Source organism: Macrobrachium rosenbergii, chromosome 12 (genome assembly GCF_040412425.1).
Source record: "Macrobrachium rosenbergii isolate ZJJX-2024 chromosome 12, ASM4041242v1, whole genome shotgun sequence".
Taxonomy (NCBI): Eukaryota; Metazoa; Arthropoda; class Malacostraca; order Decapoda; family Palaemonidae; genus Macrobrachium; species Macrobrachium rosenbergii.
In genome coordinates, this window is record NC_089752.1 from 117,878,344 (window position 1) to 117,901,485 (window position 23,142).

Here is a 23,142-nt window from a genome sequence, read left to right on the forward strand (position 1 = left end):
GTGTGATTTTTTATTATTGTTGTTATTATTATTCAGAACATGAACCTTGTAAATAAATACATTACAGAAATTGTCAAGGGCGAGATTTTGCGGCAGCGCTCGCTTGCAACAGTCGCATCGTGCAAGCAAGCAAGAGTTAGTTCTGCAAATGAAAATTGCGGCAGGTGATTGTGCGAGCGGCCCGCGATTCATAATTGGAATGCCGCAGCTGCATATAAATGGGCTTAATTAAAAAGGGAAAAAAAAGGAAATGTTCTGCGCGGAACTTAATGCAATTAAGCCCCCCCTTTTTTTTTTTTAACCAATTTCCACTTTTTTTTTTTCATTCTGGGTCGCGAGGAAGCGAAGGGTCGGTGGAAAACTTTCTTGTTAATGAGTCGACTCGACTTTTCTGCTTATGGGGAAATTATAGAATGGAATAGAATATATAGCTTGGGCCAAAGGCCAAGCGCTGGGACCTATGAGGTCATTCAGCGCTGAAACGGAAACTGACAGTAGAAAGGTTTGAAAGGTGTAACAGGAGGAAAACCTCAAAGCGGTTTCACCATTACAACATTTTTAGGAGAGGGTTGAGGAAAGTAAGATGGAAGAGGGAGAATGCGAATGGAGGGACAGTAAAAGGATTGAAAGGGGTTGCAGCTAGGGGCCTAAGGAAGCGCCGTTGCAAAGAACCTTAAGCAATGCCTACAGTCCACTGCATGAGGTTCACTGACGGCACTACCTCCCTACGGGGATGGAGAGATTACACGGAAATAGGAAAGGTTTACAACAAATTATTATGATACAAATAGCAATAGGAATTATATAACTATACCATTATCGTGAACGAATTTTCAGAGGCGATGAATGGTCTTATCTTCAGACAGTTGTAACGTAGTCGAGTAGAGGGTTTTATGATGGGGTCTCCTTTTGTAGTTTTCTGTAAAAGAAAACTATTGTGCCGGCTTCGTCTGTCCGTCCGCACTTTTTCTGTCCGCCCTCAGATCTTAGAAACTACTGAGGCTAGAGGGCTGCAAATTGGTATGTTGGTCATCCACCCTCCAATCATCAAACATACTAAATTGCAGCCCTCTAGCCTCAGTAGTTTTTATTTTATTTAAGGCTAAAGTTAGACATAATCGCGCCTCTGGCAACGGTAAAGGACAGGCCACCAACGGGACGTGGTTAAAGTTTCATGGGCCGCGGCTCATACAGCATTATATCGAGACCACCGACAGATAGATCTGTTTTCAGTGGCCTTGATTATACGGTGTACAGAAAACTCGATTTCGCCGAAGAAACTTCGGCCCATTTTTTACTTGTTTTTCATTTATTGATACTTCATGACAGCATTCGAAGTCACTTGAATACTTATTTTGTAGACTTTCATTTAATAAATTTATCTCCTTGATGGAAATTTCCCTTAATATTTCTCGCAGTGCCAGCATCGTCTTCTGTTGCCAGAGAGAAGTGGACAGCAGATTTTTGAGATGTCCCTCCGGGCTACATCTGAAATATTAACGGGTACAGCGGCCGTCTTTGATACCGAGCCGAACGGGGGCTAGCTTCTCTCTCTCTCTCTCTCTCTCTCTCTCTCTCTCTCTCTCTCTCTCTCTCTCTCTCTCTCTCTCTCTCTCTCTCGCGCGCCTTTTCTCCACCGTTCTCAGATGTATAGACACCATTTCTGTATGGAAACTGGGACACAGAGAGAGAGAGAGAGAGAGAGAGAGAGAGAGAGAGAGAGAGAGAGAGAGAGAGAGAGAGAGAAAGAGAGAGAGAGAGAGGGCCTTTTCATCAAATGGGAAATCCAACGGGTGAACTGCTTCGTCTCAAATATTCTGAAAAAAGTGCTACTCTGATGATGTTGTTGCGCCTTGTTGCAGTTCGTTGTGCTGACCCTTGAGCTTGTTGTTTTGAAGTGCTTCAAGGAAAAGCTCTTCCACTTGAAAGCAAAGTTGTCACTGCAATTGTCCTCTTGGTATTAAATATTTAAACGAACAAGCAAAGTTGTCACTGCAATTGTCCTCTTGGTATTAAATATTTAAACGAACTTTCTGTCGCAGTGCAGAGCTGAAACTGTTCAAGTTCAGTCCTTGGAAGGAAAATTAAGCAATTAACAATGTAAAAAAAAAATGCGCTGAAGTTTCTTCGGCGCAATCGGGTTTTCTGTACGGCTGCTACAGCTTATAATCAAGGCCATCGAAAATAGATCTGTCTTTCGGTGGTCCCGGTATGATGCTGTATGAGCCGCTGCCCACGAAACTTTAACCACGGGCCGGTGGTGGCTTGTCTTATATCGTTGCCAGAATCACGATTATGGCTGAGTTAAACCTTGAATAGAATAAAAACTACTGAGGCTAGAGGGCTGCAATTTGGTATGGTTGATGACTGGAGGGTGGATGATCAGCATACCAATTTGAAGCTCTCTAGCCCCAGTGGTTTTTAAGATCTCAGGACTGACAGACAAAGCCAGCACAATAGCTTTCTTTTATAGACAACTAAAAAAGTTGTAGAAGGAGCAGCAAACCTGAGGCCTTTCCAATTTAAGCGGTTTTTAATCTTCACAGGGAAAATTTGCCGAGGCCCAAGACTCGTTATGAGAGGAAATAACCGAATCTTGAAGCGTTGGAGAAGAACGGGAGAGTCGTTAGGGAGTTAGGCGACAAGTTTGAGGGAGAGAGAGAGAGAAAAAAAAAACTTTTAGGCCATGCTCGTTAGCAAGAGGGAGAGAGAGAGAGTTGTAGTTCATGCTCTTTTGTGAGAGAGGGAGAGAGAGAGAGAGTTGTAGGTAATGCTCTTTTGCGTGAGAGAGAGAGATGGGGGAGAGAGAGACTTGTAGGTCATGCCCTTTTGCGAGAGAGAGAAAGAGAGAGACTTTTAAGTCATGCTCTTTTGTGCGTGTGGTAGAGAGAGAGAGAGAGAGAGAGAGAGAGAGAGAGAGAGAGAGAGAGAGAGAGAGAGAGAGAGGGGCTTATAGGTCATGCTGTTTTGTGTGTGTGTGTGTGTGTGTGAGAGAGAGAGAGAGAGAGAGAGAGATAGAAACTTGTAAGTCATGCCCTTTTGTGAGAGAGAGAGAGGCTTTTAGGTCATGCTCTTTTGTGTGTGTGTGTGTGTGCGTGTGTGTGAGAGAGAGAGAGAGAGAGAGAGGCAGAGATAGAGACTTGTAAGTCATGCCCTTTTGTGTGAGAGAGAGAGAGAGAGAGAGAGAGAGAGAGAGAGAGAGAGAGAGAGAGAGAGAGAGAGAGAGAGAGGCTTTTAGGTCATGCTCTTTTGTGGGGGAGAGAGAGAGAGAAAGAGAAACAAACCTTTAGGTCATGCTCTTTTGTGGGGGAGAGAGAGAGAGAAAGAGAAACAAACCTTTAGGTCATGCTCTTTTGTGGGGGAGAGAGAGAGAGAAAGAGAAACAAACCTTTAGGTCATGCTCTTCTGCTGCGTGGTGGAAAAAAAACCCGAAACATTGATTGGCCACCGATTAGAATATAACATAGACTGCTTAGGTTTCTTCACTATAATTTGAAGTGTTTTGACGTAACTGAATGTGATTCCGTCTGCAAGATTGATTGGTAGGACCTACGAATGCTTATAGCAATTTATCTCATCGCATTTAATTGAAAAATATTGCTTAGGATGATTTCATTTGTCGCTAATTGTTCGTTCATTAAAACTAATATTATGGGATGGATAGCCAAGAGTTGGTACGTTTACTCATACTAAACCAAAGATAGGTCTGCCCCTTTCATGCCTTTGCTGTACCTCCGTTCATATTCTCTTTCTTCCATGACTTTCCACCCTCTTCTAACAACTGATTCATAGTGCAACCGCTTTGAGGTTTTCCTCTTGTTACACCTTTCAAACCTTTTACTGTCAGTTTCCGTTTCAGCGCTGAATGACCACATAGGTCCCAGCGCTTGGCCTTTGGCCTAAATTCTATATTCTGTTCTGTTCTATACCTTGTCAGATAACAGGGTGGATGTCTTTACAAGTGTTAGAAAACGACCATTAGCTGTGATATTCATTTAAAATTGAGCCAGAGACTCGATGTGATGGTGTTTCTTCTGCGTTTTTCAGGATTCTCGAACCTGAGATGTGCACAGAGTTTTTCCAGAGCCTTTCACTGTAATTTTACTTAGCAAAGAAGAAAAATAGACAGGTAAAAAATGCGCTTTCTGTACAGCGCATAATCAAGGCCACCGGAAATAGATCTATCTTTCGGTGGTCTAGGTATAAGATGCTGTACGAGCCGCTGCCCATGAAACTTCAACCACGGCCCGGTGGTGGCCTAGTCTATATCGTTGCCAGAAGCAAGGTTGTGGCTAACTTGAACCTTAAATAAAATAAAAACTACTGAGGCTATCGGTATCATGCTGTAGGAGCCGCTCCCCATGAAACTTTAACCACGGCCGGTGGTGGCCTAGCCTATATCGTTGCCAGACGCATGATTATGGCTAACTTTAATAACCTTAAATAAAATCAAAACTACTGAGGAGGCTAGAGGGCTGCAATATCATGTGTTTGATGATTGGAGGGTGGATGATCAACATACCAATTTGCAGCCCTCTAGCCTCCTCAGTAGTTTTTAAGATCTGAGGGCGGACAGAAAAAAGTGAGGACGGACAGACAAATAGCCTTGACAACAGTTTTCTTGTACAGAAAACTAAAAAAAAAACTCTGAAAGCTTCCTCATCACGACCTCAGCAAGTTTGGTAGCGAGGCAGCGGGACCGCGAGCGAGAAAGAGTGGGAAGCCAAGAAGGGTGCTATCTACTTTAACTGAGCTTTAATCTCTCTCTCTCTCTCTCTCTCTCTCTCTCTCTCTCTCTCTCTCTCTCTCTCTCTCTCTCTCTCGCACGAAGGGACAGTGTAGACAGGCATTCGTTCGTTTTAACATTTGTAGGCAAAACTTATAGAATATTGTATTTGTATATTTTATGTATAGGGCCCTGAGCTGCAATGAAGAATATTATTATTATTATTATTATTATTATTATTATTATTATTATTATTATTATTATTATTATTATTCACACATGCGCATAAAAGCGCGCTCGCGTGCATACACACAGACACAGCAAATTTTCAGAGGAACTATGATGTCCATGTGTGAAGAAAGAGAAAAGTAAAATGAATGATTAATTTACCAAAACAGTAAATATGTCCGTCCTTTAACAAAACATTGAGGCCATGGTACGTGAACTTTTGCCATATCACCTGTTTATCATCAATGACCGTGACTCTCCCAGGAAAGTTGTTCCTCATATGCGCAGTATGAGGTTTGAAAGTCTCCAGGTATATATATATATATATATATATATATATATATATATATATATATATATATATATATATATATATATATATACATATATATATATATATATATATATATATATATATATATATATATATATGTATATATAATATATAAATGCCGATACTCGCTTATGCCCCACTGATTCCAAAATTTCAGCCTCCTAGGGTTGGGGTGCCACAGTCAGTGCCTAAGGGTGCCACAAGATTGTCATGAATTTTCTCTTGGCTAGATTATCTCAGTGAACATTTGGAAAAAAAAAAACTTTATAATTATTACCAGTGTGTGTACTCTAATTGTTTATCTGACTTTTCAAACCTTCTTACTGTCAGTTTCCGTTTCAGCGCTGAATGACATCATAGGTCCCAGCGCCTGGCCCTTGGCCTAAAAGTCCATATTCGATATCTCTTGGTAGCACAGTGGATAAGTCAGCTGTCTGCGGATGCCCTTGTATACATATTTACCTTTGGGTGTATAACCTGTTCCCAAGGTAAAATGAGTTCAATGTTAAGGGGCTAACACGCGTATAAAGCCCCTTAATAATATACTGCTCATTCTAATATACTACTATATACGTAGGGTCAATTTGTACATAAATGCAGTCGTACTGTATGCTTATACTCAACATAAATAGCTGTGTATATTTTCGAATCATACTGTGTCATTCAGAAAGTAAGTATGTCTAGCAGGAGAACTTGCAATACTTTCCAGCTTGTAATTTTGTTTTTGTCGTGCCTGTTCGTCCAGCTAGAATTTTGCCATGAGTTGCCATGGGTTTTATGTGGCTTGCCAGAGTGTTTGATGCTTTGCTTTTCCAATAGCATAAGTTAGTTGATGATTTTTATATGTAATATAGTTATTTTTCAATTCGTAGATATATCTCATTTCTTTCTAATGCCAAGTTTACTTGATCGTCGTGTATAAAGTAAAAGTTATAAACGAAGTTATTTACCAGGATTATGATTGATTTTTTTATTTGCAGGGCACAGATGATCTATATGCCATCAAGATCTTGAAGAAAGACATCATCATCCAAGATGACGACATTGAGTGTACGATGGTGGAGAAGAGAGTGCTTGCATTAGCTAACAAACCTCCATTCCTGGTGCAACTACATTCCTGTTTCCAGACTATGGTGAGTGGTCGTCAGTGACCTGGAATCTCAGACATAGCGTCCTGTTGTTTGGTTACAGTGTGTAGACGAGTATGTAGTGTCTTGTTGTTGGGTTACAGTTTGCAGGCGAATATGTAGCGTCCTGTTGTTTGGTTACAGTGTGTGGATGAATATGTAGCATCATGTCGTTTGGTTACAGTGTGTGTACAAGTATGTAGCAACCTGTTGTTTGGTTATAGTGTGTGGATGAATATGTAGCGTCCTGTTGTTTGGTTACAGTGTGCGGACGAATATGTAGCGTCTTGTTGTTTGGTTACAGTGTGCGGACGAATATGTAGCGTCCTGTTGTTTGGTTACTGTGTGAGGACGAATATGTAGCGTCCTGTTGTTTTGTTACAGTGTGAGGACGAATATGTAGCGTCCTGTTGTTTGGTTACAGTGTGTGGACGAATATGTAGCGTCCTGTTGTTTGGTTACAGTGTGTGTGTGTGGACGAATATGTAGCATCCTGTTGTTTGGTTACAGTGTGTGGACGAATATGTAGCGTCCTGTTGTTTGGTTACGGTGTGCGGACGAATATGTAGGATCATGTTGTTTGGTTACAGTGTGCGGACGAATATGTAGCATCATGTTGTTTGGTTACAGTGTGAGGACAAATACGTAGCTTCCAAGTCAATAATAATACGAAAAATCACATTACAATAACACAAAGTGAATACATAACTTATAACAAAACAAATAAATATTTTTATCTGGTAAAAAATACAGGATCTAATACTGCAAAACCATTACACAGTCAAGCGTAAATATTTTCATGACTGCCACTTGCCAAGTGCTTAGCAGTTATTTCCGTTTATTGCCCTTTGTTAAATTATTCCTGATGGGAGGGTACTAATACTATTGTTATTTTGAAGCTGTAGTTGGACTTTATTGTTGTACAGCACATTTAAAAATGCAAAACACCTGTTTTAGTGTGGTACAGTATTTTTAAAAATGCAAAACATCTGTTGTAACATGGTATTTTGCAAAATACAAACCATCTGTTGCAGTATGATATATTTGAAAATAGAAAACATCTGTTGTAGTATGGTATTTTTAAAAATGCAAAACATCAGGGATATAAAGTTCAAATTATGAGCTAAAGTTAGCCAGTGATTAGGTCAGGAGGATAGCTTAGGAAGCATCAGTCTTGCCTCAAGTTGTCCAAGCCTTTCCTAGATCAGAACACCTGACCAATGATTCGATTCCGTCCTTGTTACCACCAGTCTACTACTTAATTATCCATCAGATATGGATCTGTATGTAATTGTCCTACTGTCTGGAGATGACTACTCCTCTTTGCTGCATAGATCTCATAAGTCCCATTATTGACTTAAACTTGGCATGGTCTCCTAGTAAAAATGCTCCGTAGCGGGTCAGAAGTGCCGTCAGTGTACCTCATGCGGTGCATTGAAGGCATTACTTAAGATTCTTTGCAGCGTCCCTACCTGAGGCCCCTAGCTGCAACCCCTTTCATTCCTTTTACCTGTGTTCATATTCTCGTTCTTCCATCTTCCTTTCCACCCTCTCCTAACAATTGATTCATAATGCAACTGCGAGACTTTCCTCCTGTTACACCCCTAAAACCTTTTTACTGTCAATTTCCATTCGCTTGGCCTTTTGCCTAAATCGTATAATCTATTCTCGTCTATTCCTAGTAAAAATGTGACGTTGGCTTAGATAAATACTAGACTGAATGTGTGCTGAAGTATCAGATTTTAATCTTGAAATGTTCTAGTATGTACAATTTACATTCTGTGTAGATGATTTTATGGTACGGAAGCTGAAGAGTAATTCATTCTTTTACCCCAGGATCGATTATATTTCGTGATGGAGTATGTCAACGGAGGCGATCTCATGTTCCAAATTCAACAGTGCGGTAAATTCAAAGAGCCCGTTGCTGTGTAAGTACTTACGACTATGTTGATGGCCCTCTTTTTTTATTTGTGGACTTCGCCAAAAAAATTGCCACTGCATAAAAATTCAGTACACTGTGTTTCCTGATGTTTCTTGTATTGATAGGAAACTGTTATTAATCTTTTAGTTAAAACTGCTTAGAGTTTAATTTAATTTTAATCTTAATTTATGATGAATTGTTGCTTGTTGTTATGTGAATTTTGTAATAGTAAATGGTACTCTTTTTATGATGCACAATTCATGTAATGAGTTGTTAATTAAATTATAGGAATCAGTTGCTGAGTAAGAATGGTACACGAGTTAACTTATAGGACTCAGTTGCTCAGTAAGAATGGTACACTAGTTAACTTAAAGGACTCAGTTGCGTAGTGAGAATGGTACACTAGTTAACTTATAGGAATCAGTTGCTTAGTATGAATGGTACACTAGTCAACCGATAAATTAACCAAAAGTTAACAAAAATTAAATGATTTGGAAATGCCTTATGATATTTGTACATAGGAAAGAAAAACTATCCAATTGGTAAAGCTTTGGCCAAAGGACAGAATGAGGTTACCTTTCAGTGTGGCTATCTCCAGGTAGGTTACCTTGCTAGGGTGCAGCTCCATTACCCTGTGGGCAACTGTTTAATCAAAGGATAAGAGACCTTCCTCTTCAAGGAATTCGCAGATGTGGATTCAGAATCTGTAGTGATCTTATTGTTTTAGCTGTTTAGTTCGTCCTTGTTTTGACAAAATGGTGTGTCCCATTTCCTTTTTACACTCCTTGAGTTCTCCAGCCAAGTGTCTTTAGTTTTTGTTACTGTATAACGCATCAGAATTTCAGCTGTCTGCGTTGTCACATTTTCTAACCAAATATCCTCAGAAGAAGATGAGGTAATTAGAAGCTCTGAATAATATCAAAGTCTTTCAAGTCCATTTTCTCAGAATGGGGAAAAAATGGCTTACGCCAGTTCGTCAAACTGGGGACGAGTTTACCTTTCCACTGAAGGAGGTGGTTTCACCAAAATGGAGAATGGATAGCACAAAGCAGCTAGTAGTCTCCTAGGACAGAGTATAAAAGGCCTCAGTGTGATGGTAATTAGTATACAAAAAAGGCACAGGGCTCACTGTAAGCAAGGACACTAGAAGGGGCCAGTCAGGAAATTCTTTGCGAAGGCTTTGAATATCAGACGAAACCTAGACGAACAATTCAGCTGCCGATAGAAATTTGAGAAATGAACAATTTGAATAATTTCCTCAAGTTTAACATCATATTGTGTAATGTATATATTACATTACTGTAAAAACTGTTAGGTATAGTAAAAAGAGAAAGCATTGGTTCAATTCATTGTAGATATAATTTCATGCTTATTTGTTGTAAAGTATGATAAAAAGAATTTGTTGCTGCATATCTGTTTTTTTTTTAAACTGATATTTACTGGTATTTTACCCAGTTATCTTTTGTTATTCATTTAAGGAATATTCATAGCATATCCTTAGCCTTTCAGTGAATTTTGTGTAATATTTTTATTGTTGCTTCCCCCAGGTTCTATGCAGCTGAAATTGCTATTGGAATGTTCTATCTCCACTCCCGAAATATAATATACAGAGATTTGAAGTTAGACAACGTTTTACTAGATCAGGATGGTCACATCAAGATTGCTGACTTTGGTATGTGCAAGGAAGGTATCGGAGGAGATCGCACAACCAAGACATTCTGTGGCACTCCAGATTACATCGCCCCAGAAGTAAGAACTTATGTCTCTGTAGACAGTATTTTATCTACTCACAGCAACTCAGTGACTGTATCATAGCCTCCACACAGTCTCCATGATTTAGATCATTGTAAGGAGAAAAATTAATGGCAGACATAGATAATTTTCTTTTGTCACATTTAGACAACTGTGCTTTGAAGTTTCTTAGCTTAGATTTTTAAAGGAAAAACTTGGCAGAATAAATTTGTGTAATTTTGTATAAAATACGTGTCTCTTTCTCTCTTGTCAGATTATCCTGTATCAGCCTTATGGTAAAAGTGTTGATTTAGACAACTGTCCCGTTGTGTACTGTTGTTATAACATAATTCATTTTACAGTACAAAATGTCATGTGCTTAGAAGTTTCTTACCATAGATTTTTAAAGGAAAAACTTGGCAGAATAAATTTGTGTAGTTTTGTATAAAATACGTGTCTCTTTCTCTCTTGTCAGATTATCCTGTATCAGCCTTATGGTAAAAGTGTTGATTGGTGGGCTTACGGTGTACTCTTGTACGAAATGTTAGTTGGGCAACCACCTTTTGATGGAGAAGATGAAGAAGAACTTTTTGCAGCTATCACTGATCATAATGTCTCCTATCCTAAAGCATTATCTAAAGAAGCCAAAGATTGTTGTAAAGGTGTAAGTATAAAATATATTGAATCAAATCTTTTTTTTTTTTAATGTCTGTGTCATTTATCTGTTTCCTATACTGATCAGCCAGATTTCAGAGGGGAAAGTGATTAAATCTAAGTCAGTTATCAGGATAAATGTGGAGGAAACCACTGCAGTTTAAAACAAAACTGCCTTTAAAAGTGGCAGTTGTGTGCAGGTGTAATTGGTACACACCTTCACATTCTTCATTACACCCTTTGTCTCTTCTGTGTGTCCAATTGGTTGATGATTTTGTGGTGGTTTCCCACCTCACACGCCTCTCACCACTGTGCAGGACAAATTCATTTGATTTCCTTCATGTATTCTGTTGAGGGTCTCAACCCCATTCTGGGTGAATGAGTCACACTCTTTAAAGGGTATTGTAACCCTGTTCTTTGTCATCTCATTCTGTTCACTCCATGTTTTCAGTTTTCTCCTGTTGCTGTAAAATGAGGACATCCTTGTATCATCTCATGGTATCATGTTTGACATATACAGTGCTTTACTTCTCTAGTAGGTATTTATATAATCTGAATGATTTCTTTCCACTGACAGTCAGTCTTGGTGATAGATGCCCTTTGGTTATTTTGTTGTAGCCCTATGATATGATTGAACTGTAGTGGTACACTTAACAGTTTTAGTCAATCCTTTTTTGTCTTTTTCTGTTGTGACTATGACCACTGTATTCGATGTCCCATTCATCCTCATAGGCTATTGTCTTCCTGCATTCTCTGACAGGCTGGGAACAACATTTTGTTACAGGTAATTATTAAACAAAGCTTTACTTTTGCTGATGGACTTAGATGCGGAAGGAGAGAGTTGGAGAACACAAACAACCTCCAGTTTTGCGCTCAGGAACTTTTCTTTCCTTTCCCCAAGCTTCGGGTAACATTACTGTTGTCTTCTTTTGTTTTTCTATGTCTTCCATTTTCTTTCTGCTCTTTTTTCAGGAATCACTTCACCCACCTTCTTAATCTACAGCAATTCTTAGATGCTGTCTGTGAACATGGATGAAATTTTCTGCATGTTTTCAGCAAGAAAGACTGAGCACCATGGCAAACCCATTCCTATTTTCATAAGTCCAGGATCTTTCTTACACCATTCTGTACTTGTGGGCAACACCATGGCTGGATTCATTTAAATTCTGAAGGTTGACCACCCTTCTCAGTTACTACTTTTATATTACCTTTCACTGTGACTCTCATTGAAACCTTATTGAGATATCTTGGAAGTGGGATGTTGATTTCAAGACAGCTACAAAACCAGTAGAGGTCTTAGTTCCCAAACAGGTACTCAGAAGCATTGTTCTAATAGAAGCCCTATTTTAAGCATTTTATTAGTATAGAAATGAGAAATCAGTAGCTGCTATAGAGGTGACATGCAAAGTAAATCAGTACAAGCTCAAGAAACTTAGCTTAGGTGTAAAATGTCCTTATACCATGCATGCAAATGAACAGTTTTTTTTAGGTCATCATAGGGTTTCCATCAATATATTGGTGAAATGGAAGGAATACCTGATGTCAGTTTTCACTATGAATTGTAAAAACTCAGGAAGATATCTGCTTCCGACAGCCAGCAAGAACACAAGTCTGCTCTTCCAACAAAGGAACCTTTATGTTCTATGCACTAAGCCTTAATATTGATAGGGCACCTTCCTTGAAAGCCCCATAGTGGATTAGTGCCATCAGTGCACCTCATGCGGTGCACTGTAGGCATCACTTAAGGCTCTTTGCAGCATGCCTTCGGCCCCTAGCTGCAACCCCTTTCATTCTTTTTACTGTACCTCCTTTCATATTTTCTCTTCCATCTGACTTTCCACCCTCTTCTAACAATTGATTCATAGTGCAACTGCGAGGTTTTCCTCCGGTTACACCTTTCAAACTTTTTACTGTCAGTTTCTGTTTCAGCGCTGAATGACCTCATAGGTCCTGGTGCTTGGCCTTTGGCCTAAATTCTATATTCAATTCAATTCAATTCAACCTTCCTTCAAAGGATCAAAACAAATCTAAACTAAAGGACAGGTCTAGGGCAGAGTTTAATCCTGGATAAAGATGTGGTAGGAACTAAAATCATGGAGACTTAAGGTGATGCCCATAAAAAAAAGCAAATCTTGAAAAAAATGTTTGTTTCAGTAGGTCTGAAATACTTTCAACTATGTGTATGTAAAGTATTTTTGAAATATTCTTGGTTAATTTGTAGCTTTGAAGATTTCCAAAACTAAAATTTATGATGCATACATAAAAAAAAAAATATTACCATTGACTAATGGCCCCTTTGGTAGATTCACTTTTTAACAGAGATACAAGGGGAGAGAGAGAAAAAAGGGATTTTACAGTATTAAAATTCCTTTCATGCTTAGGATGGCTAGTAAACAAAATGATTCAGCAAAAATGTTATTTACACTTTTCTTCATAAAACTTAAGGAATATCAGAGTATTTCTTACAGTACTGTATACCAAAATTTAACCCATTGACATGTCAGTCAGTAAGTCTCAAGAGTGTTATGAACAATTCTTTTTATATATTACTATGTATTATCTATAGAGAGGTGTGATTGTCAAATGCCCAACGGAAAATCTTATGTGAGTTATATTATTCCTTAATAGTGGACTGCTGATTAAAGAAATTGGATTTTTGTTACATAGCTTTGAAAGAGTACGGTTTAAAAGCTAGTTCCATTTATTATGAAATTTATGCAAGGCCCATATCTTTAGTCTTCTCTACTCTCCCATAAACATCAGACATTCTTTAATGGAAAACTATTTAATGTAGCTTATCTGCAGCTTTCAGAGGGTGAAGAGAGGTGGTATTTGTATTTTGTATGCTTAAAACTACAGTATTTTTATGGGGAGTGTACTGTATTCCCTACTAGATTTTATCTGCTTGGCATTTGGGAGCTGCACAAGATCGAGAGTTTTGAAACACATCAACAGACATCTTTTCCTTTCCTTCAGTTCTTGACAAAGCAGCCTCAGAAGCGACTAGGTTGTGGACACAAAGGCGAAGAAGACGTGAGGACACATCCTTTCTTCAGGAGAATTGACTGGGAGAAACTTGAGAATCGGGAAGTGCAGCCACCTTTCAAGCCTAAGATCGTAAGTTTTGACCGCTACTCTCTCTTTGGCACAATTACCTGGATCTCACAGTTTTCAAAACTTGAATACTTGTCGTAGGAGTCATTTAAAGATCATTCGAATTTTCTTTTGGCTTTCACAAAATAGTGGTGTCACTTAAAGCAACCAGTTGATCAGATTTCCAGGTAGGGTGATATTGGTCCTAATGTAAGGATTCGGACAGTAACAAGAACGGTGGTTATTAATGATTGTGAGTTGGAATGAATTATCACTTGAATAACATTCAGAATATTAACTAAGATTTTGCTGTAAATACTGTACATATGAAATGAACTTTCCAGTTCATGTTTTCAGCATTATTAACCCTTGTTCTTTTTGCTAATTTCAAGTGAAAAATGTACTGTATTAGGCAAAGTAGCTTAAGTGAATGAATTGCCAGATATTAAGTAGAATTAAAGTAGAACATTGCTAGATTGTGGTAGCAATATTTAGTCAATATTATGTACATTATTGCAAGTAGTGTTGCATTTTTGCATCATGCAGTAAGTTTCAAATGTATTTTCTGCACTTTAGGGGAATGACTTGGGGGGTGAAAACAATTTCATACTGTAAATGGCTCAACTTTCCCATAGGGACAGGAAATTTTCAAGATTATGATTTTTACATTCTGTTTTGAAATGCTTCTTAGTTATTCTCATCAGTAGACTGTCTTCCACAGTCATCTACCAGCAGATGCCGCTGCCTGTCTTTCCTTTCATTCTCGCCATCTAACCATTCTGCTTAACTTGTAGTGATTCTGCTTCGTCACATGTATGTGCCCACACTCGTCAGTTATTGCGTCATGAGCAGTCAAGAGATTGCTTCATGTATGTTTAGCCCCAGTGTTACATCTGGTTGTGAATTGTGCCACTGGAAATTTGACTCGGTAAATGATCACCGTGCAGGTAGTTCTCATTTCTTTAAAAAGCAAGTTTAGTGTTTTTCCAGCAGTTGGCTGTTAGCTAGGAGTGACACTGGGGCTTACTGTGGAACATCTCAGGCAGGAGGGTTGTGTGTGGCTCTTTGAGTATTGTATCATGTAATGTTCAGTATTGTACCTTGTACATATGATGAGGGACGATAAAAATCATCGTTGATCTTGTTAATCAACCCCCTGTTCACGTTCCATGCTTTGTTTACTTTGCATGATTGCATGGTACTAGTCAGTGCATGTCACCGTAATGTTCAGTATTCGTTTTAAGGAATTGCTCTTCAAGAAAACTGTGGACAAAAATATGCTGTCTGTTAGGAACCGTATCTGTGTTTCATTACGATAACAATAACATCAGGCCAGTCAGTGCTCAACTACGGTTAGTACATCAGTAAGAAGCCTAAGATTAGTGGATGGTGAAAGTATTGCTACCATTTATCAAGTGTGAATTCAAACAGTGAAATTTTGTCAATGATCTGAGATGAGATGGCCAGCCTAGGTGTTGATGGTTCTCACGTTGACCTGACGAAACCTGAGAGAGACCAGGTCACATCCCAGACCTAATGTTTTTACCTGTGTTACCCAAGTGTTATTACTATATTCTGTACAGTTCAGAGTTATTTCTCCCTGTAACCCGTATGCTTCGAGACTGGTTTTTCACCTCTGGAAATGATTTGGAATCCCTTTCAATTTCTTCACATTGAACTACTTCCACATTACACATTACCACTCACCTTCTGACTTGCTGTACTGTGTTACTGTACAGTGCCAGTTTTAAACTTAATGTCACTTGTTACTGTATTTTATCAAAGCAGTGTTGTCAACAGAATTGTAAGCGTTGTAAGTGAACACTTTCGAATTTAATACCTTCAGTTAAGTTGACACTTTGAGACTTTGACTGAAGGTGGTACAAATATTTTTAATATTGCAAGGTCATGCAACATCAACGACTGTTAACATGCTGACATTATGAGGGACAATTTTAATTTTAACATTTGTTCAACTAAATACCAAGCTGGAGAACTATAATATATTAGGATGTCACTTGAGATGAAGATAATTTAAACAATTTAGTGAAGCATTTGTAATGATAAGCTTCGAAATCATCATGCTTTAGATGAGTTAGAATTAGATAGCAGTTAATTTTGTGGTTTTCCCTTGACAATTTTTGTGATGTAAAAGCAACATGTGCATTTTATTCATTTTTATGAGACTGAAAGTGTAATATTATGAAATCCTTAATGCTGAGCCTCATTTTATGGATTTCAAAATATTTATCCAGCCTCTTGTAGATCTTCTACTTATAGATGAGTATCTAAAAATGCTATTGATTCAAGAAACATTATATTGATTTAAGAACAGTTATATTCAAAGTGGTGATTGAGTCATGTTAAACAATTGTAGTGAAGGGTTAATTATGTTGCTGTTCATATTTTGTAGTTTAGCCAACATTTTTCATTTTTGTCATCCTTGTGTCAGTAATAGAACATTTACTGATGCAAAAGTTAATTTTAATCTGATAATTTTAATCTGATAATGTGGTGGACTAATTCACGTACAGGATAAGGATGCCACTATTGAAAATAACTGGAAAATAATTGTAAGTTTTGGAAACAAGATGTAAAATTTTTTTTTAAGAATTTTTGTTTTGAAAAAAGTTTTTATTTTTTACAACATACTAGAAAAGAACTGTTGAAAGTTAGAGTTCTTTGGACAGAAATTCAACCAAAGATATGCTTGATATGTACCAAAATGCATCCGTGAATAGTTAGCTTGATACTAATATGATGTTTTCCAATGTATAGTACCTCTGTTCCAAGTTGTAGTCCTTGAATTATATGAAGAGTAAGACTTGAACATGAAATATCTCAATATGTAAAGTGATTACCAGTCAGCATAAACATAAAAACAGTAGTTGATTGCTGAACATTTTTCTGTACATAACACATTAACATGCATATTGTGTTTTGACACATGGAGTGTACAGCCTTAAAGATTATAGCTAAAGATTGCATACTCTTACAAGGAAACTGTAAAATTTTCATTGATTTTTGTGCATTGAGGAATAATTTACCCGTGTTTGTGATATTAAGCACAGTATTGGTCATCCTTGACCTGGTGCTTACAATAAGTTGAGAAATTGGTAATATGAATTATTTGTTCTTAAGGTATCAATGTTACTTGAGGAAACTGAAACAATGAAAAATGTAATTAAGATTACTGTATGTAGAAGTATTTATGCCTAAGGATATACATCGTACAGCATAAATGAAGTGAAAAGTAATGTTAATAGGTGCAAAATTTGTAGTATGTCTGGGGACATTTTAATAGTGTAATTATATATACATACATACATACATACTGTATACTCACATGCATTATATATATATATATATATATATATATATATATATATATATATATATATATATATATATATATATATATATATATGACTTTGCACGATACATATACATGTGCTACCAGGGTCTAAGCGATGTCAGGCAGGGCAGCCGATCGAGGCTACGGCCTACCCCAACACCAGATCAAAGTCCTTCAAAAGAAGGCACCGTGCTTACCCCATATGAAAAATGGGAAAAAGCGCGTTAAACGAAGAAGAAAGAGATGTGATTTTGTCATGCTTAGCGAGTTATCGTCTGTTACATTGTAAAACTAAATTACGAGGACAGGAGAAAACTAGCCGGGCAGAAGAATGGTGAGATACAATAGAATGATTTCTTTTTACAATTAACAAATTAAAACATACACACAATATCTATACACATACATATATACTGTATATGTATGTGCTTGTGCGTGTGCGCGTGTGTGTGTGTCGTGTAAAACTGTTGAACGTTGGGTAAACTGCCTTGACTGAAAACTTCCAAAACATGAGTGGGTTCAAAGGTCTCATCAGCAGCATATCAAACACTCTACACACTGGATGTTTCATCCTTTTCTTAGGTGTATTCATGTGATTCCTTGATGTCGAGTCCTTTCCTTTTTGAAACTTTCTCTCTCTCTCTCTGTCTGTCCAACACTTTCTAGATCTTTGGTGCCTCTTCTTGTCACTTCCAAGTTAATGCTTCTGAGTTCTACATGTTTTGTACCAACCTATTATCCTCCATTTTTTTTCTCGTGTAACCAAATCATCTCAAAACTCTGTGGTTCATCCTTTGACCTACTCTGATCTTTTTACTATGTCTATTTGTCTTCAGTTTCCCAAGCTTGCAGTTCTTATGCTACATTAATTATGTTCTCAGCAGCTTGCTTCTCTTATCTTTCAGATGTAATCAACATCCACACTTAACTTCTGTGAAGAAGAATTACCTCCACAATCCTTTCACACATTCCTTCCTTGACTCCAGTTATCATTTCAAGCTGCTTCCCAATCTCTTGTATATACTGCTACCATCTGTGCTTTACCTATTCTGTGTCTCACTTCTTCTCTCAGTCTGCTGTCTATTGTTGTGTTTACTTTTAATGCTTCCATTCCTCTAGCATCCCTTTTAACATTTATTGCTCCAACTTCCTGCTTTCCAATATATTCTTAACGTTTCTTCCAAACTCAAAAACCCATGCAGTTTCTCCTCACTATTGACAGTCAGTACTGTCTGTATTGTCATTAAACATCAACATTTGCAAACTCCATTCACAACACATTTTCATACGCCACAACTGTTCGCTAGCTCCTAATTTCATTTTTTTTTTTTTTTTGCCATCTTACATCAATTCTTCCATGCGAATATTAAAACGTCTTGATTACATACCATTCCCATGTCTCAGACCACTTTTGCACCGAAGCTGTCACTCCCCTGTCAACATACTCTTGCTATATTCTTTGATCCCTTCATAAAGCCTTTTAATCACTCTCAGTTCAGTGATTTATCTTCTATGCCATACATCTCAGCACCCTACACACTGCATCTTTTATCAGTTCTGTCAGAAGCTATTTCTAGATCCGAGTCTGTGACACGCAGCTTTTTTCCCTGACTTGGAAACTTCTCCAATAATTTAGTCTTTAATGTTTTAGCCTTTAATATTTACTGTTCCCTCTCGTCACCTTTACCTTTGAAGTGGAACAATTATCCCTCTCATTTAGACATACCATATACCTGGTCAGCCACTCAGTTGCATAATCACCAGTGTACCGCAGCATCTTACTTGTAATCCCATCTACTCCTGGTGTTCTTCCACCCTTCGGCCTCTTATTCTTCACATTACATCTCCATGAGTCACCTCAGGAAGCATTCCTAAACTCAAAATAACATCTTCCACTCGTTTGTCATTCAGCTCTTTGTACTGCCTTCCACATTCAACAGGTCTTCAAAATACAGTATTCACTTCATCGACCCTGGATTGTATTAGTTTCATGTCTCCAGTTACATTCTTTTGTTCTCAAATTCCTTAGTTTAATAACCTTTTTTATGCTTATCAAGTCATAAAATTGCCCCTCAAATAATCACTCTTTTTTATTTCCCCCTCATTAAAATTCACATACCCTTATCTGACTGTTTATTGTGTGTATTCCCTGTTCTTAACCTCTCCTCCTATACCCTTAAGCCTTCCTTGGTGCCTCTGTTGCCCCATTATAGAATTTTATGCATTTCTCTACTTAGGGCAAAAATGTCTCTGTTAACTGAAGGAAGTTCTATACTTCATATATCCATGAGACTGACCTCTTTACTGTTGATTAGATGATCTTTGCATATACCTCTTCTGCCCTGAATTCTGGTTTACAACGTGAGATTGTAAGAAATCTCTTGGAGCTGCCAGCCAGACAGTCACGATAGTTTTATGGATACAGTATGCTATTTTGTGAATATACTACTTCTGCTCTGAATTCGATTCACAAGAAAAGTTAGAAAGGAATCTCTTGCTGCTGCCAACCTGACAGTCTCAATGGATATAGCATGCTATTTTGTGACTTCCAAAGGTCCTACCTTACCACTTCCCATAATTGTTAGGCCTGCTGTCCATAAGTCATTAAAAGATAGCCTTGGATCCCAATGTATCACCTTTCTGTCACAGGAGAAAAGATATCAACATCACAAAGGTTCATTTAAGCAAAATAATGAAAATTACATTCTCCTAAAAACTTTCCCCTTGCGTCAGAATTTTGCTGGAGACTTATGCCATGGTTCCTAGATCCTTAAAGGGCTATCCAATCACATCTCTGTAGACCTCAAGCTGCTGGGATAATATGGTTATTTTATCTTAAAAATTCTATTCAGAATAGAAAAAATAGGCTTCTTAGAAATGCATTCCACAAAAAGTCTTCTTACCCCTCTGAAAATGGGTCATCTGGGCCTCATTGAGTCTTCCTGTTCATTTGTTCATTTGTCGTCCTCTTATTGTTTTGTTTGACGGATCAAAGTTTTCCAGGTTGGTGATTCTGTTTGACCTTTCCACAGCTGTAGATTTCTTCACTCAGGTCATGGCTGTGATTGCAACTTGCTCTTACTGTACAGGAATACAAGTTCTAAGCATTCCAGAACAATCAGCTCATCATGACTACAGAAAGGATCACCCTTTAGGATGCTTTCCTTGAGAAGCATTCTATGAATACACTTCTTCTGGAAGAAATTAGGCCATTTTCCCAAAGAGGTGAAATTGAGATATGTTGTTAACGTCATCCTGAAAAAGAAGCCTTTTTTAGCCAATTAAGAACAAGCTTTGCTTCTTCATTTTCCCCCTGTTTGAAAATACTAGTTCCCCTGACTCATGACGGAAGTTGAGATGCCTTGCCTTCCAAATATAAAGAGAACCTACTTCATTGACAACAGGAAGTGAACTTATTCTATCAGAATTTAGAAACCTTCCACCTACATGCTTAACGGCTATTTATTTTGCCTTCTGAGGCTTTTCTTTAAATTTTTTTGGCTGTATGGTACCTCTTGACCCAACAAAGCTTCCTCCATCAAGACCCTCAAAAGATGGAAGACAGTTCCTTTGCAAGCTCTTTCTTGAAAACCAGATCGTACACATTCCTGAGTTTTGATTACTCTTTGTGGCAATCTGGGAGGAAGGGGTAACCATTGTAAGCTTCTCCCTTATAAATGGGAACTTCACTCTTTCATAGCCATGTCTCTAAGAAAACTGTAACATTTGGTTTTGAGAAGATGTAATATAGCTCTGTTCTTTGATCAAGTGTAAGGTTTGTTTTGAATTAATTGAGAGCTCATGAAGTACAGGTTTGGCTACTTATTTCAAATAATTCCAAGTTGAATTCAGTTAAATTATCAGTGAGTCAGAAACGTACCAATCCACTTCATCCTTCTCCTACTCCTGGGACATTTTCCTCAAATACCTTAATATGTTTTCTCCTTGCCATTTGTTTTCCTGTAATAGATTTGTCAGTTAACATCTTCTCTAGCTCCCATATTTATTCTGAATTTTAATATTCCTTTTTTCTTTTTGTGTGTATGGAAACATGAGTGAATGAATTTAATGGGTGTGTGTATTCCAGTGTCAAAGCGTATGCCTTGTGCAGTTTATTTAAGTCTTATTTTCATTTATTCATCACCATGCCAAATGACCTATTTGGTCCCAGTGCTTGGCCTATGGCCTATACCTGGTATTTCATCTTAATCCTTCGGGCCAGCCCTATGAGAGCTGAAAGTCAGCTCAGTGGTCTGGTTAAACTATTTTGATAACAATAAAAAACTTCATCATTTTTTTTTGGGGGGGGGGCGGCTATTCCGATCATTTCATCTAATGCGGACCTTAATTGTAATCACTCCACACATCTCCCAGATAAGTGACTTGCCTTTGCATTCTGCCCTTCCCTACTTAAGGGAGACTGCCATTTTGTTCTTTTTGGCAAAAATGTTAGCTTCCGTGTCAGGGAGAAAGAGTGGCACTATTCTGAATGAACAGTAAAGTGCTTGGGGTTATCTCACCTTCTTGGAAAACTATTATTTTAAATATATGTGCGCCTGCTGACTTTGAATTGCAGCATAATACTAAATATATTGGTGGCTTGCATTAAGAACTTACTGGTAAATAATGAAAAATGTATATCATTCACTAAACTATAATTAGGTAATAAGGTCAAAATGACAAAGAATACAGTAATTAATATTCTGCCTTTTAATGAGCATGCAATGTTTAGTTTCTTCAACTAAGAAATTGGAAGGAGATCTTTTGTTCGTCAATCAAAATCAAGAGAAGATTTCTGTGGTATCATGCTTGTGTGAACAATGAGATTTTTACAAACCTTGAAGTGCTTTATGTGAGAATAAGCAAAGTTTAACTCATTTGTACTGTCATGGAAAGTCTGGACATTCATACTCAGCTGTAAGCCATTTATGACGTGTAAGTTTTGTACATAAGTGCTCCTAATTTTGATATTCTTGGTGGATTTAATTCTGGTTGTATATTCACAATTTTTAGGCCCTCGACTTATGATACAATTTTTTTCCATATGACACCCATTATTTATTGGCCCAAATTTGTGGTTTTTCTGGACTCCAAGACACTTGATTCCTACTTTTAATAAAATAAGAATATCATCAGTTAGCTGGCTAGCAGCACTTGGCTTGTGCCCCATGGATCCTTAGATTTCAGTCAGGGAGGAGCCACACTTTTTTGTTTATCTAGCAACTGACCGAAGAGCTGGACATGGCATTGATCCTGGACCTGAAACTTGGCTGATCCCCATGCAATAGAAAAGACTAAGAGAAGAAGAATACATGGCTGAGACCATTACTGGATATGGCCAGTGTTTCCTGCCCAGTGGAAACAAACAGCAGAATTGGCAAATACAATTAGTTTTCATGACCAGCAGAAACAACTTAATTCCCAATGATTTAGTTTTGTATCATCCTCCCTCTCTCATTGTCCACTTTTCTCCAGTTCTGAAATGTCTTTGATTTCTCTAAAGTTAGCCTGAAATACTCTCTTCCTATCGTACTTTCAAATTACTGAAGCTTGACTGCTTTCAAGGCAACGAAATTTTGTTAAGTTTGGGAAAATTTGATTCAGTTTTGTGTAAATATTAAAATCTTATGTAAAGAAATGGAAGACTATGAAAGGTAACTGTTGTATGCAAAGACACTACCTTTTCTTCAAAAGCTGCTCAGAACAGGGACTAGAGCGAAGGCAAAGAGGTTACTCTTTGGTTCAGGTTGCTCGTCAGTGTGGCAGCAGAATTATGGGAAAATTGTAGAACAAATTTTTATGAGATTCTGTAAGAAAATTCAGTATGCTCCAGAAAACTTGTTTACACTTTAGTGTGGACTTGTGTCTAGATCTAAATCCAGGAATTCTTCTTTGGTTTGTTTATTTGTAATATTTTCACTGATATCTATATAAAAAAAACAACTTCTTGCGCTTTCTGGAAGAGAACATGAA

At 37.8% G+C, this 23,142-nt stretch overlaps 1 protein-coding gene across 11 annotated transcripts in view; it reads left to right on the forward strand.

Annotated features, from left to right (window-relative positions):
* The window catches only part of LOC136843961 (protein kinase C, brain isozyme-like), a 576,940-nt gene that overhangs the window by 510,301 nt on the left and 43,497 nt on the right, over positions 1-23,142 (forward strand). For all 11 annotated transcript variants that reach the window (XM_067112974.1, XM_067112977.1, XM_067112972.1 and 8 more), the window contains 5 exons: positions 6,269-6,421; positions 8,252-8,343; positions 9,884-10,085; positions 10,543-10,731; positions 13,698-13,838. In XM_067112974.1, the coding sequence (XP_066969075.1) occupies positions 6,269-6,421; positions 8,252-8,343; positions 9,884-10,085; positions 10,543-10,731; positions 13,698-13,838 (777 nt within the window). The remainder of the gene's footprint in view (positions 1-6,268; positions 6,422-8,251; positions 8,344-9,883; positions 10,086-10,542; positions 10,732-13,697; positions 13,839-23,142) is intronic.